The sequence below is a fragment of the Leucoraja erinacea genome, chromosome 6, assembly GCF_028641065.1.
Source record: "Leucoraja erinacea ecotype New England chromosome 6, Leri_hhj_1, whole genome shotgun sequence".
Classification (NCBI taxonomy): domain Eukaryota; kingdom Metazoa; phylum Chordata; class Chondrichthyes; order Rajiformes; family Rajidae; genus Leucoraja; species Leucoraja erinaceus.
This window is the reverse complement of record NC_073382.1, coordinates 49,792,433-49,805,689: the sequence shown is the minus strand read 5'-3', so window position 1 is coordinate 49,805,689 and position 13,257 is coordinate 49,792,433. Positions and strand designations below refer to the sequence as shown.

General features: G+C 43.1%; 1 protein-coding gene across 1 annotated transcript in view; it reads right to left on the bottom strand.

Moving 5' to 3' along the window:
- The window catches only part of lats2 (large tumor suppressor kinase 2), a 51,308-nt gene that overhangs the window by 8,833 nt on the left and 29,218 nt on the right, over positions 1-13,257 (bottom strand). Inside the window, 3 exon segments of the mRNA XM_055636981.1 lie at positions 97-1,533; positions 1,535-1,710; positions 8,689-8,821. Coding sequence (XP_055492956.1) covers positions 97-1,533; positions 1,535-1,710; positions 8,689-8,821 — 1,746 coding nt within the window.

The window sequence follows — 13,257 nt, the reverse complement described above, 5'->3', positions numbered from 1 at the left end:
CTTCTAAGTTCTGAGCTGCGGTATTTAAACTGATGCCCCACAATTTACTAGTCCAGAAATGTTGTATTTTATTATCAAAATATTAAAAATCAATACCTTTGACATCTCTTGCTCCAACTGCAACCGTCGATTTAATTTTTGTTGGTACGTTTTCATTATATTTTCCACATGTTGTTCCATGAAGAATTTAAAAGCAAAAGGAGAGTAACTTTTAATTCTAGATTCTCTCTTCTCCTCATCCTTGCTGTTTTTGCGCACTGGTACTGGTGATGTTTGAATCAGTTTTTTATCTTTCCCCATCTTCTCCAGTTTGTTGGGCTTGCTGTTTTTCTCGCTCTTGAGAGTGCTGCTGCCTTCAGTTTCTTTCCGCGTCAGATCATGAATACCACGCATACTTTGGTCCACACCCTTGCAGAGGGTGTTGGCATCGAACTGCTCTGCGCTGCTCTGAAGCAGCAAGTGCTTTGGATAAGGTGGTGGGGGACATCGGCGCTCTTTCATGGTGTAATCGACAGGTTCCAGAGGATAGGCTGCAGCCCCACCTACCGCCAATGGCTTTTGATCCATCACCTCATTGCCATCGGTGCCCTGAGTCTGTAGCCACGCTGGATGAGAAGGTGCCACCGCTGTCTGAGGCTCAGGCCTTGGAACTCGAATGCTCCTGACTGGCTGAAGAATAGGGGTGGAGGTGACTGCTGTGATAGTATTGGTAGTGTTATGAGATGGTTCTGCTTTGCTCGTCTGAACTTGTCTCACAGATGGCGACGTCTGCAGTTTACTATTGAATGAATTGGTTCGATTTGGAATTTTGGCATCTGGCCTCAGGTGGCCAGCTGATCTTGGCAATGTTTCTAGCCCAGTGTTCTGCAAGGAATCCCTTCTTGTTGGAGATGGTACTTGCCAATGTTGCACCTGGGAAGGGTTAATGTCAAACATCTCCATGTTCAGGCTATTCCTTGAAGGTGCCATCATGCTTGGGGCGAGTTCAGCAAAGTCATTCCCAAACGACGGAGCAAGATTTGGCAATATCTGTATTTGAGGAGTCGTAGGACTTTGTTGTCTATGGTGGGACTGTGGCAAGTATAGAACTGTTGGAGGTTGCTGGAAGGTGTGGGCAGCAATGCCTTGAGTGACAGGGCTTTTATTCTGAAGGCTTCCATAACTTCCCTCTTGTGGCATCTTACATTGAAAAGATGAGCTTCTTTGGACAGGATAACCAAAGGAAACAGTGCTGTCTCCTTGAGCTATTAAATGCTGCCTCAGGTAATGGGGGTTAGTTGACACCTGAGAGCCTTGTAATGCAATTGGTTGGCCACCATGATTGGAGAGAGTGTAGCCAATCATTTGAAACGTTTGGCCTGTCTCACCTTTGGCTGAATATGTTTTTTGTTGATGTTTAATATCACAAGCAATGGGTGGGAATATATTGTTAGATGGAGGATTCTGTACACTGATTGTAGGGTGTGGTCCTATGGGGGAGCATCTCTGTCCAGGAGCATTAACAGCCATAGCTTGTCCAGCAGCAACTAAAAAAGTTAATATTAGATGTATTTGCATATTGCAGTGACAGTTCACTATGTATATTTCCACTCTCGGCTCCAGAATCTGCTACTTCGTAGATCGGATTTCCCATCTGATGATAGGCAGCCAAAGAGTCATTTGATCCTTCAAAACTTGGTCTACGATCAAGATGAGGCCCAATACCCTTTCCTTAAAATAAACAAGTAAAACAATATGATTATCACTGAGTTTTTTGCAATAATGCTAAATATTAAGGTTAAAACCATAATGCTGCTCACATTACTAACGTTATTCATATTATTCCCTTTATCATACATCTGTACACTGTGAATGGTTCTATTGTAATCATGTATTGTCTTTACGCTGACTGGTTAGCACGCAACAAAAGTTTTTCACTGTACCTCGGTACACATGACAAACTAAACTCAAGTCAATCTTTCTGTACTATCCAACAATGCTTCTTGAATTAAAAAATAATAGATCCTCTGATTGTTCATTCAACAATAGCAGCTTATTATGATTACCTAGAATGTAATTTGCCCTTTGTGTGTGTGTGTGTGTGTGTAGAAAAAAAAAACTTAAGGATAAGGGGGAAATCCTTTAAAACCGAAATGAGGAGAACTTTTTTCACACAGAGAGTGGTGAATCTCTGGAACTCTCTGCCACAGAGGGTAGTTGAGGCCAGTTCATTGGCTATATTTAAGAGGGAGTTAGATGTGGCCCTTGTGGCCAAGGGGATCAGAGGGTATGGAGAGAAGGCAGGTACGGGATACTGAGTTGGATGATCAGCCATGATCATATTGAATGGCGGTGCAGGCTCGAAGGGCCGAATGGCCTACTCCTGCACCTAATTTCTATGTAATGTAGCAAAACATCGCCAGACATTTCATGGAAGTACAATTTAACATTATTTGACAAGCTATTCTGTGAGACCGCCCCCTCACACTGCTCCTCCCTCTCTGATTCCTGCTGCTCTCCGGCTCTATGACTGTGACCCACTACCATAGCCACGTGTGCAAGACCCTGCAGTGAGTCTGAAGGGAACATATTCCTGTTCTCCAGAGAAGCTTGCTGACCTGCGGAGTTGCCCCAGCACTTTGTGTCGTTCTTTTACAAAGGCATTAAGGCAAGTAACCTAAAGATTGGTGAAAGGTGCAGGTTTTAATGAGTATATTAAAGGAGAAACAACAAGTTTAAGATAGCTAAGTTTCACAAGGGAATCCAGAACTGAAGGCAGAGTTTGCGATGGTGGAATGACTAAATTCATGAATGATCAAGAAAGTAGAATTGCTGGACGACTGGTATCTGAGGGTTATTTATACAAGCTGGAAATTACAAAGCATAGGGAAAAGTGAGCCATGGAGGGAGTTGAAAATATGGATGAGGATTTTAAAATTGGAAGCCAATACAAGTAATCAAACATGAGGTAATGGAGGAGTAGAACTTGAGTATCTAAAGTGTGTAGAAAGGAACTGTAGATGCTGGTATATACTGAACATTAGACACAAAGTGCTGGAGTAACTCAGCAGGTCAGGCAGCATCTCGGGAGAAAAAGGATGGGTTAGAAAGGAACTGCAGATGCTGGTATATACCGAAGGTATCTCCAAAGAGTTTCTCTAGAGATGCTGCCTGATCCGCTGAATTACTCCAGCACTTTGTGTCCATCTTGAGTATCCAAGTCTGCATTCTAAGTTTTAGACGAGCTGAGTATTGGACAATATAAAAAGATTTAAGGTACAACTCCTAGTGTGCAGCGTGAATAATTACAATTGATTTCAGAATTCTTTGTATATAGAATTCAAAATTTGGTAGGAATTAAATTTGATCAATGATTTATTTCAATACTGTGTTTATGGACATATTAACTCCAAGCTATTTAAATACTATCTGAAACCCAAACAGACAGTATTATGCCTCATTGAGTCTGCAGAAGAGACGTAACACAAAACCTTGACTGGCCATCCCCTTCACTGATGCTGCCCGACCTGCTGAGTTACTCCAGCACTTTGTGTCTAAACAGAAAAGCAAGAAGCCCACAAATATCAGCCAGGAAATGATATGAAGAGTAGGAGTCAATCTACAAAGAAGTGAAGCAAGATTAATTGAATTTACGATTCAGTAAAATAAATTGCAGTTTTCCAATAAATCACAATTTCCCACCGTACAAGAAAGCCTGGAGAGAATGGATGTGGAGAAGATGTTCCAATTGTGGGACAGTCTAGGACCAGAGGGCATAGCCTCAGAATAAAAGGATTAGTTTAGTTTAGTTTAGAGATACAGCGGGGAAACAAGCCCTTCGGCCCACTGAGTCCGCGCCAACCAGCAATCCTTGCACACTAACACTATCCTACGCACACTAGGAACAATTTCCAATTATTTCAAGATTCATGATTCAATTTAATTGTCACATGTACCAATTAAGATACAGCGAAATTTGAGTTAATTTGAGCCAATGAACCTACAAACCTGTAGGTCTTTGGAGTGTGGAAGGAAACCGGAGATCCCTGAGAAAACCCATGCAGGTCACGAGAAGAACATACGAACTATGTACAGACAGCACCAGTAGTCATAATAAAACCCAGGTCTCTGGCACTGTAAGGCAGCAACTCTACCATGGCGCCACCGTGCCACCCTGTATGTACGTTTAGAATGGAGCCGAGAAGGAATTTCTTTAGCCAGTGGGTGGTGAATCTGTGGAATTCATTGCCACGGGCAGCTGTGGAGGCCAAGTCATTGGGTATTTTTAAAGCGGAGATTGATAGATGATTAGTAAAGATGTCAAAAGTTATGGAGAGAAGGCAGGAGAATGGGGTTGAGAGGGAAAAATAGACCAGCCATGATCGAAAGTCAGAGTAGACTTGATTTGGCCTAATTCTGTTACTATGTCTTATGAATTTATGAAGCTATGCATTGCAGGAGTGAATCCTGGCTTAGTACCATTCTCGTCACAGTCCATTTTTAAACTCTTCCACACCAGGGTGCAAGAGCTAGGTCAGGAATAAGACATGGTGATCACAATTTTTATTACAATTATATTGCTTAAAAGGACATTGTGAACAGAATGGAAGACCAACATGCTTGTGCCTGAAACACTTTGCTTTGTTCTTAATCCCAGGTGCAGAAATTGAAAATCTGCCCATTAATTTAAAACAGACCTATGCAAAGATAAGAGGTAGATGTGCGGTGTAATGCAGCAACTCTACCGCTGCGCCACTGTATCACCCTTGCTGCTCCCATGCAGGCATCAACTTGTCATGGACTAAAAACACTTCAGGCAGGATTGTTGGACAACTATTACAATTCACCACCCAAGACTATTTCCCTCAAAAGGTCAAATTGCTTTTTCTGTCCCAAATGCATTTAAGGACAAAGACGATTAAAGCGGTAATAGGGTCTCTCAAGGCTTTTCTAACATTCAATAAAACCATGATTCATTCCATGATTTATCCACATCCTTAATCCCCATTTCCCCAGATCCTATTAGCATCCAAAAATCTATCAAATTCATCTTTAATGACTAAGCTACCAAGGTTCTCTAGGGTGGAGAATTCCATAGATTTATAACCCTATGTGAGGGGAAGAAAATTATTTTCTCAATCCTAAACAACTACTCTCAACCCAATACTGTGCTCCCTCGTGACCTCCCCCACCCCAGCTCTGGATCCACCAGCAGGAGGAAGCAGCTATTTGGCAGATATCCAATAAATCCTTCACCAAATATTGTGTCTCAATGAGATCCTGCATGAGTATCAGCCAATCTTCTCAATCCTTCTTCTTGGAAGAAGCCTCTCATCCCAGAAACAACATAGTGAATCCACGCTTTGCTGACTCAAATCAAATATTTTTTTAGCTAACTCAATGGTTCAATGGTTTCTGTATTATCATGTGTACCCAGGCACAATGAAATACGTTTTTGCACACCTCAGCAAAACTATCACCATACATGAGCACAAGCCCCCAGTTCAACCAGAATGTACAAAACAGCCCACTGAGACTGAATGCGAAACGTGCCATTTTAGCGACACAAAGGCCCATTGCAGCCATCACCTCCATCCTGGTTGTCCTCTCCCTGCACGCCCCTCTTCCGACCCCCCCCACCCCCACCCCTCTGCAAGCCAGCATATACTGGGAATCAAAGCTAGTGCTTTATCATCACAGTTTATTGCACAATAACTCCAGCAGTCTCATCTTATTGGAGAAAGTAATCAATGGCAGATAATTTAAGTAATGGCACAATTCACAGATACATTAGCACAGTTGAAGAGTTGCTGCCTTACGGTGCCAAAGACCTGGGTTCAATCATGTCTGAGGGTGCTGTCTGTGCAGAGTTTGTACATTCTCCCTGTGACCACGTGGGTTTTCTTCGGGTGTTCCGGTTTCCTCCCATATTCCAAAGACGTGGAAGTTCGTAGGATAATTGGCTTCTGTAAAATTGTCTCTAGTGTGTATGATAGAACTAGTGCATGGGTGCTCGCTGGTCAGCCCATACTCAGTGGGCTGAGGGGCCTGTTTCCACAGTGTATGTCTACACTAAACAAAAGAAACATCTCCAATATATTGTTATGTACTATTAAAGTTGCCAGGGGTAAATGGGACGAAAAAGGTTGGGAACCCCTGCACTAATGTAACTGCTTCAACCACCAGCCCCGGTAGTGTGTTCTAGCCACTCACCACCCTCTGTGTAAAAAAACCTGCCTCGCACATCTCCTTTAAATTTCTTAATGAATGCTTTACAGTTATCTTCACAAAAGAAGGTGATAATGCCTAATTTATCATTAAGGAGGAAGTGTGCTAAATATTGTTCATAATAAACAATGGGAGAAAGAATTATCAAGATTTGCGAGAAAGTTACCACAAATGGAATTAGTTCGAGGAATGATTTAAGGGTTGGGGTAAATTGTTTACTTTGGAACAGAAAAGACTTAAGAGATATAAAAGTATGATTAAGAAAGAATAAACAGAAAAGTGATATATTTCCCTTAGCAGAGGGATGAAGAAATACAAGGACCATACCTTGGAATGGAGATGAAAATGTATTTAGCCAGAGGGTGGTGATTCCGTGGAATTCATTGGCACAGACCGTGGTGGAGGCCAAGTAATTGGGTATTTTTAAAATGGCGATTGACAGGTTCTTGATTAGTAAGGGTGTCAGGAGTTATGCAGAGAATGCAGGAGAATGGGGTTGAGAGGGGAAAAATAGATTAGCCATAATTGAATGGCGGAGTAGACTTGATGGGCCGAATGGCCTAATTCTGCTCCCATGACTAATGAATTAGGGTTATGAATTGGAGGGTTAGAAGGATAATTAAGAACAGGTTTTTCCAGTGAGAGGGGATGATGATTTGGATAGTGGAGGCAGGAAGAGTTATCACATTTAAACAGTACTAGACCAAGTGCAGACCCGTTGGGTCTGTTCCCCCAACACGCGTTTGCGGGAGGGGGGGCAGGGCGGCATGCGGCGTCACACACACAACCACCCCCACACACACGCTAACTACCCCTCCTTGATATTAAATTAATATTATTAAGAGGGGGGGGGGGGGGGGGGGGGATGGGGCAGAGAGAGATGGGGTAGAGAGTGAGGGGCAGAGAGAGAATGGGGAGGGGGGAGGAGGGAGAGAGAGGGAGTGGGGCAGAGACAGAAGGGCCAGAGGGAGAGGGGCTGAGAGGTAGGGGGGGTGGGGGGGGAGGAGGAGGAGAGGAGAGAGGGGGGGAAAAGAGAGAGATGGGAGGAGAGAGGGGGGAGGAGGAGAGCCGGACTGCCAAATGAAGAGAGAGAGAGAGAGAAGCTGCTTCTGACTATGGAAGCCCACAGTTGGAATAAGCTCGCAGGGCTTCACGAGCTGCGCCAACAGAGATGAAAAGTTTAAGCTATAGTTTAAGCGTGATCCTATAATTGAGAAGAGTAGATTCAGCGCGTGAGAGGAGTCGCTGCCCCGAGATCTGTAGACCAAAGAAGCTATAGCGGAACGGAGCTGTAGAATGTTTGTTCTGCAGAACTTTCTGCGCATTTTAATCCACAGCTGCGGGGGGGGCGGGGCCTGGAGGCAGGTGGGCCTAGATTGGTGGGCATGTGGGCATAGTGACGCCAGCAGCTTGTGAGCGGCGTTTATATTTTTTTAATTGAGTTTTGTGATAAATTTTATTAAAAATCTGGGGAAATAAATGACCCAGGGGTGGATTTTTGAACTCTATGATATGGATGTGTATTGAAATACAACAACCTGCAGGAAACAGAAAATGTGGGATTTTGACTGGGTAGCTCGGTTCCAAGCACATGGATACAAGAAGCAAAATAGCCTTCTAAATGATAAATCCACGGTAGTTTTGTGGGAAATGTCAAATTGCAGATGGTTTTGTTGGGAGATTTGATTGAAGTATATAAAATGATGAGAGACATAGATGGGGTAGACAGTCATAATCTATTTGCCAGTATGGAAATAACAATCCTAGAGAACGTAATTCTGAGGCGAGAGGGCAAAGGAGATGTGCGGGGTACGTTCCCCTTCCCCCTCCCTCCCTCCCTCCACCCCCCCACAGAGGATTGTGGCTGGGTGGGTTCCTGGTTGGTGAAGGCAGATATGAATGTGGTATTTAGGAGACTCTTCGATATGCACATGAAAATGCAGGGAAAGGAGGGATATGGATTATGTGCAGTCAGATAAGAGTTAATCTTGATATCATGTTCAGTAGACATTGTGGGCCAAAGGGCCGATTCCTGTGCTGTACTGTGCTATGGTCCACATGTGCTATGTTCACTCCATTGCTGGAGCAACACAGGGCATTAGGAGCATTCCTCGCCAAATCCGCCAATCACATCTATGCCAGCTCCTTGAAATTAATATTTCTAGTAGAAAATACAAAACGTGGTGAAAATTAGCAAATAGTGAGGTTAATCAGAAGTTCCTGATCCAATCTACTCCAAAACTGTGTGGGAAGGAACTGCAGATGCTGGTTTATACTGAAGATAAGACACAAAATGCTGGAGTAACTCAGTGGGTCAAGCAGCATCTCTGGAGAAAAAGGATAGGTGACGTTTTGGGTCGGAATCCTTCTTTACACAAATAAATAATTTAACCTAATCTAACCAAAACTCGTCTGTGAAAAAATGAACATGAGTTTGAGTTGATTGTTAAACTTTTTGGTTTGAATTGGCGCTGCATTTACCTGGTGAAGTTTGCTTAATAACTCGTACAATCTGTTCAGTCCGAGGGTCCAGATAACCCATCTTGCTTATGTAGTCCAGAGCTGCTTCGATGCTTCTGCTACCAGTCTGCTTGAGAGCTCGGATCGCCATCTCCTAAAAATAAAATCCATTTAAAATGTATAAGTAAGGTAGAAATTTTAAGAATAAAGTGACATGCAGTAGTTGTGTAGACCAGGGTGTAAGTGGTTGGGCACATAACACTTGCAGCGGAAATCTTTTTGTCTGTGGTTTGGTAAACCTTCCTGCCAGAGAACCATTGTGCACCTTTATTTAATGTCAAAAATTGGGCTATTTGTGACCCATATCTAAGGAAGGATGTGCTGGTCCCCGGAGAAGCTCCAGAGGTGGTTTAGAAGAATGATCCCAGGAATGAGTGGGTTAAATTATGACGAGTGTTTGATGGCACCGAGTCTGTACTCGCAGGAGTTTAGGAGAATGTGGGGACCTCATTGAAATGTGCCGAATAGTGAAAAGCTTGGATAGAGGGGATGTGGAGAGGATGTTTTCACTAGTTGGAGAGACTAGGACTAGAGGTCATAGCCTCAGATTTAAAGGACAATCTTTTAGAAAGGAGATGAGCATTTCTTTAGTCAGATGGGTGGTGAATCTGAGGAATTCTTCGCCACAGAAGGCTGTGGAGGCCAAGTCAATGGATATTTTAAGGCAAAGATAGAAAGAATCTTGATTAGTGTGTCTGGGGTTATGGGGAGAAGGCAGGAGAATGAGGTTAGGATAGAGAGATAGATCAGCCGTGATTGAATAGCGGAGTAGACTTGATGGGCTGAATGGCCTAATTCTGCTCCTATTACTTATGGCCTTAAGACCTTTGCAGTAAGTGTTATGCTCACAATGTTAGGCTTAATATTAGCACATGTCAAGCAATACGGTGAAACATTTTGTTTTGTAATGACATCCAAATAGATCAGATATACCATACATAAGACAGGTCAATCAAATCAAACTCAAGTACAATAGATAGAGCAAAGGGAAAGATACAGAGCACACAATATTTTTCTCAGTATTGTAGCACACCAGCTCCATAGACAAAGTCCGTGTTATTCTAAAGCGAAGCAACTCCCGTAGAAATATATTACAAGGTGTTAACACCAGAAGAGAAGGGAAACTATTATATGCTATTTAAGGAAAATGCATCTTACACACCTGTTAAGAATTATTCTCAAAACCACACATTAATCGCATTTTTATGGTTCAGCTGCATATAATAAAAATAATATTTGATGCCAAAGCCTGCCTTGCATGGATGATTTAATTCCCCCCCCTCCAATTTTCCTCATCATATGTCAATACTTGGGCAGCACGGTGGCACAGCAGTAAAGTTGCTGCCTTACAGCGCCAGGCACCTGGGATCAATCTTAACGACAGGTGCTGTCTGTACAGAGTTTCTATGTTCTCTCCTTGACCACATGGGCTTTCTCCAGTGCTCCAGTTTCCTCCCACACTCTAGAGCCTTGGAGGTTTGTAGGTTCATTGGCATCAGTAAAAATTGTAAATTGTCCCTAGTGCGTAAGATAGTGTTAGTGTACAGGGTAATCGCTGTTCGGCGTGGACTCGGTGGGATGAAGGTCCACGCTGTATCTCTAAAACAAAAAACTAAAACTACGTATCAATAAGTCAGAGCACAGGAGGTGGCACTTCAGCCTATTGTGCTCACAAATAAGTAGCTCTTTAAATGCTGCCAATGCATTTATAGTTCCATATTGCTCACATTTATTTTGAATGATTAGATGTCAGCGTTATAAACCAAAGTGATTCTATAGACACAGAAAATCCAATGTATTCTCTGTGTGCTCCCACCTCGGTGGCTTCAGTAAAAATTGTAAATTGTCCCTAGCATGTAGGATAGCATTAGTGTATGGGGTGATCGTTGGTCAGTGTGGACTCAGTGGTCCAAAGGGCTAGCTTCCGCACTATAACTCTTGTTGACCACCAGCTTTGTCATGCCAGACTGAGAGCTACAATAATAAGCTACACCAGGCAAAGTAACTGATCAAAGTGGAAACACAAGGAACTGTGTATTCTGGTTCCACTCTCTTCCCTGTGCCCCATCTGGAAAATGGCCTACTAATAGCCCCCTCCATTCTTCCACTAATAGCCCCCTCCATTCCTCCACCATCTCTTCCCTGAGCCCCACCTGGATTCGCACCCGTCTCCTCCCTTCCTCCTGTCCTTAACTAACTATATTCCTTCCTCTGACTTCACCCCCTTCCATCGTTAACTCACACTTTTTGAATCTTCATCTATGGCCTTTGTCCGACAATCTAACTATCAAAAATCTCCCTCCCCTGCATTCACCAATCACTTGTCAGGTTTTTTTCCTGCGCTCACCACTCTTCCAACTTTCCCTCACCCTCAATCACAGTCATTCTGAAGGAAGGGTCCCAACCCAAAATGTCACCTATCCATATTTCCCAGAGATGCTGCCTGGCCCGCTGAGTTCCTCCAGCTTTTTGACTTTTTTTTAAAAAACCTCTACAGGGGCGGCACAGTGGCGCAGCGGTAAGAGTTGCTGCTTCACAGTACCAGAGACCAGGATTCGATCCTGACCAAGAGTGCTGTCTGTACGGAGTTTGTACGTTCTCCATGTGACTATGTGGGGTTTTTCTAGGTACTCCAGTTTCCTCCCACACTCCAAAGCCATACAGGTTTGTAGGTTGGAGAAACTCAGTGGATGAGGCACTTGCTTAGTTTCTCCAGCATTTTTGCCTACCTTTGATTTTCCAGCATTTGCAGTTCCTTCTTAAACAGGTTTGTAGGTTAATTGGCTTAGGTAAAATTGTATATTATCGCTAGTGTGTGGGATAGTGCCAGTGTACAGGGTGATTGCTGGTTGACACAGACTCAGTGGGTTGAAAGGCGTGATTCCATGGTGTGTCTCTAATGTGTGTGCCTCAGGCAACCAGGAAATCCTAGAATAGTTGTAAAGAAGATCCCAAAAAAAAAGTTTATTAGCATTCAGCTCTTTTATAAAAGGTGGGTTAGAGGCCCGAGTAATCTTCTGGGAAGCATGGAGCTCGTTCTCAAAACGATACTACACCTCTCTCCCAACAAACCTCCCACGGGAGCGGAGTTCGACTTCAGAGATAATAGGAATCCATTCAAACCATGGTGACTACACTAGAGAATCAAGGTTACCAAAACCTTAGCAGTCAAGATGAAGTATGCAAATAATTCTTGCATGCATTTAAATACCAAACTCCAGCAATTATTAATTTATTTGCTAAACATACAAGAGGAAGTGCCTTGTATTTAACTCAGTGGGTCAAGCAGCATCTTTAGAGAAAATGAATAGGTGACGTTTTGGGTCAAGACTCTTCTTCAGACCCCGAAAAGTCACCTATTCCTTTATTTCGAAATGCTGCTTGACTCACAGCCTTACTCCAGCAGTTTGTGTCTATTTTTGGTGTAAACCAACAATCTGCAGTTACTTCCTACACATGCCTTGTATTTAATATCAACAAAACACAGTTGCTCCACAAACCTGCTCCTACCCTACACTTGCCCGTTCTGCCAACAAAGGTTAACAGCAAGATTCTGGTAAAACCTGGATCATCTGATTGTTTTCTGAGAAGTGGCTCCCAAACTAAGACAGTTGATGATGGAATTACCATTGCCAGGCAGATAGATTAAACGATTCAAAAATGTGCTCAAGCATCCTTGAAAAAGCACAATCCACCAATTCCAAGGAACCAGCAGCCTGTGACCACTCTAAGTGGAGAAGGTCCATTCAGAATGGTAGGAAGAATTTAAACTCCATCAAACACACAAAATCCCTGCAGAAACAATGGAAGGAATGTACCATCTTGAAAAAAATGCTTTCCGTTGCTTGCTTGCAAGATAAATATTATGGACCTGATATTCAAGTAACATCATACCTGCATGGATTTGAAAGTATGCAGTTTGAAAATGTGATATGATATGAATAATCTTATTTGGATGTGGATAAATGTGAGGTTATCCACTTTGGTAGCAAAAATAGGAAGGCAGATTATTACCTAAATGTGTCAAGTTGGGAAAAGAGGAAGTACAACGGGATCTGGGGGGTCCTTGTTCATCAGTCAATTAAAGTAAGCATGCAGGTACAGCAGGCAGTGAAGTAAATGGCATATTGGCCTTCATAACAGGAGGTGTTGAGTATAGGAGCAAAGAGGTAATTCTGCAGTTGTATGGGGCCCTAATGAGACCACACCTGGAGTATTGTGTGCAGTTTTGGTTCCCTAATTTGAGGAAGGACATTCCTTTAATTGATGGAGTGCAGCGTAGGTTTACAAGATTAATTCCCGAGATGGCGGGACTGTCATATGCTGAAAGAAAGGAGCGGCTGGGCTTGTATACTCAGGAGTTTAGAAGGATGAGAGGGGATCTTATTGAAACATATAAGATTATTAAGGGTTTGGACACGTTAGAGGCAGGATACGTGTTCCCGATGTTGGGGGGGGGGGGGGGAGAGTCCAGAACCAGGGGCCACAGTTTAAGAATAAGGGGTAAGTCCGTTTAAGAATAAGGGGTAA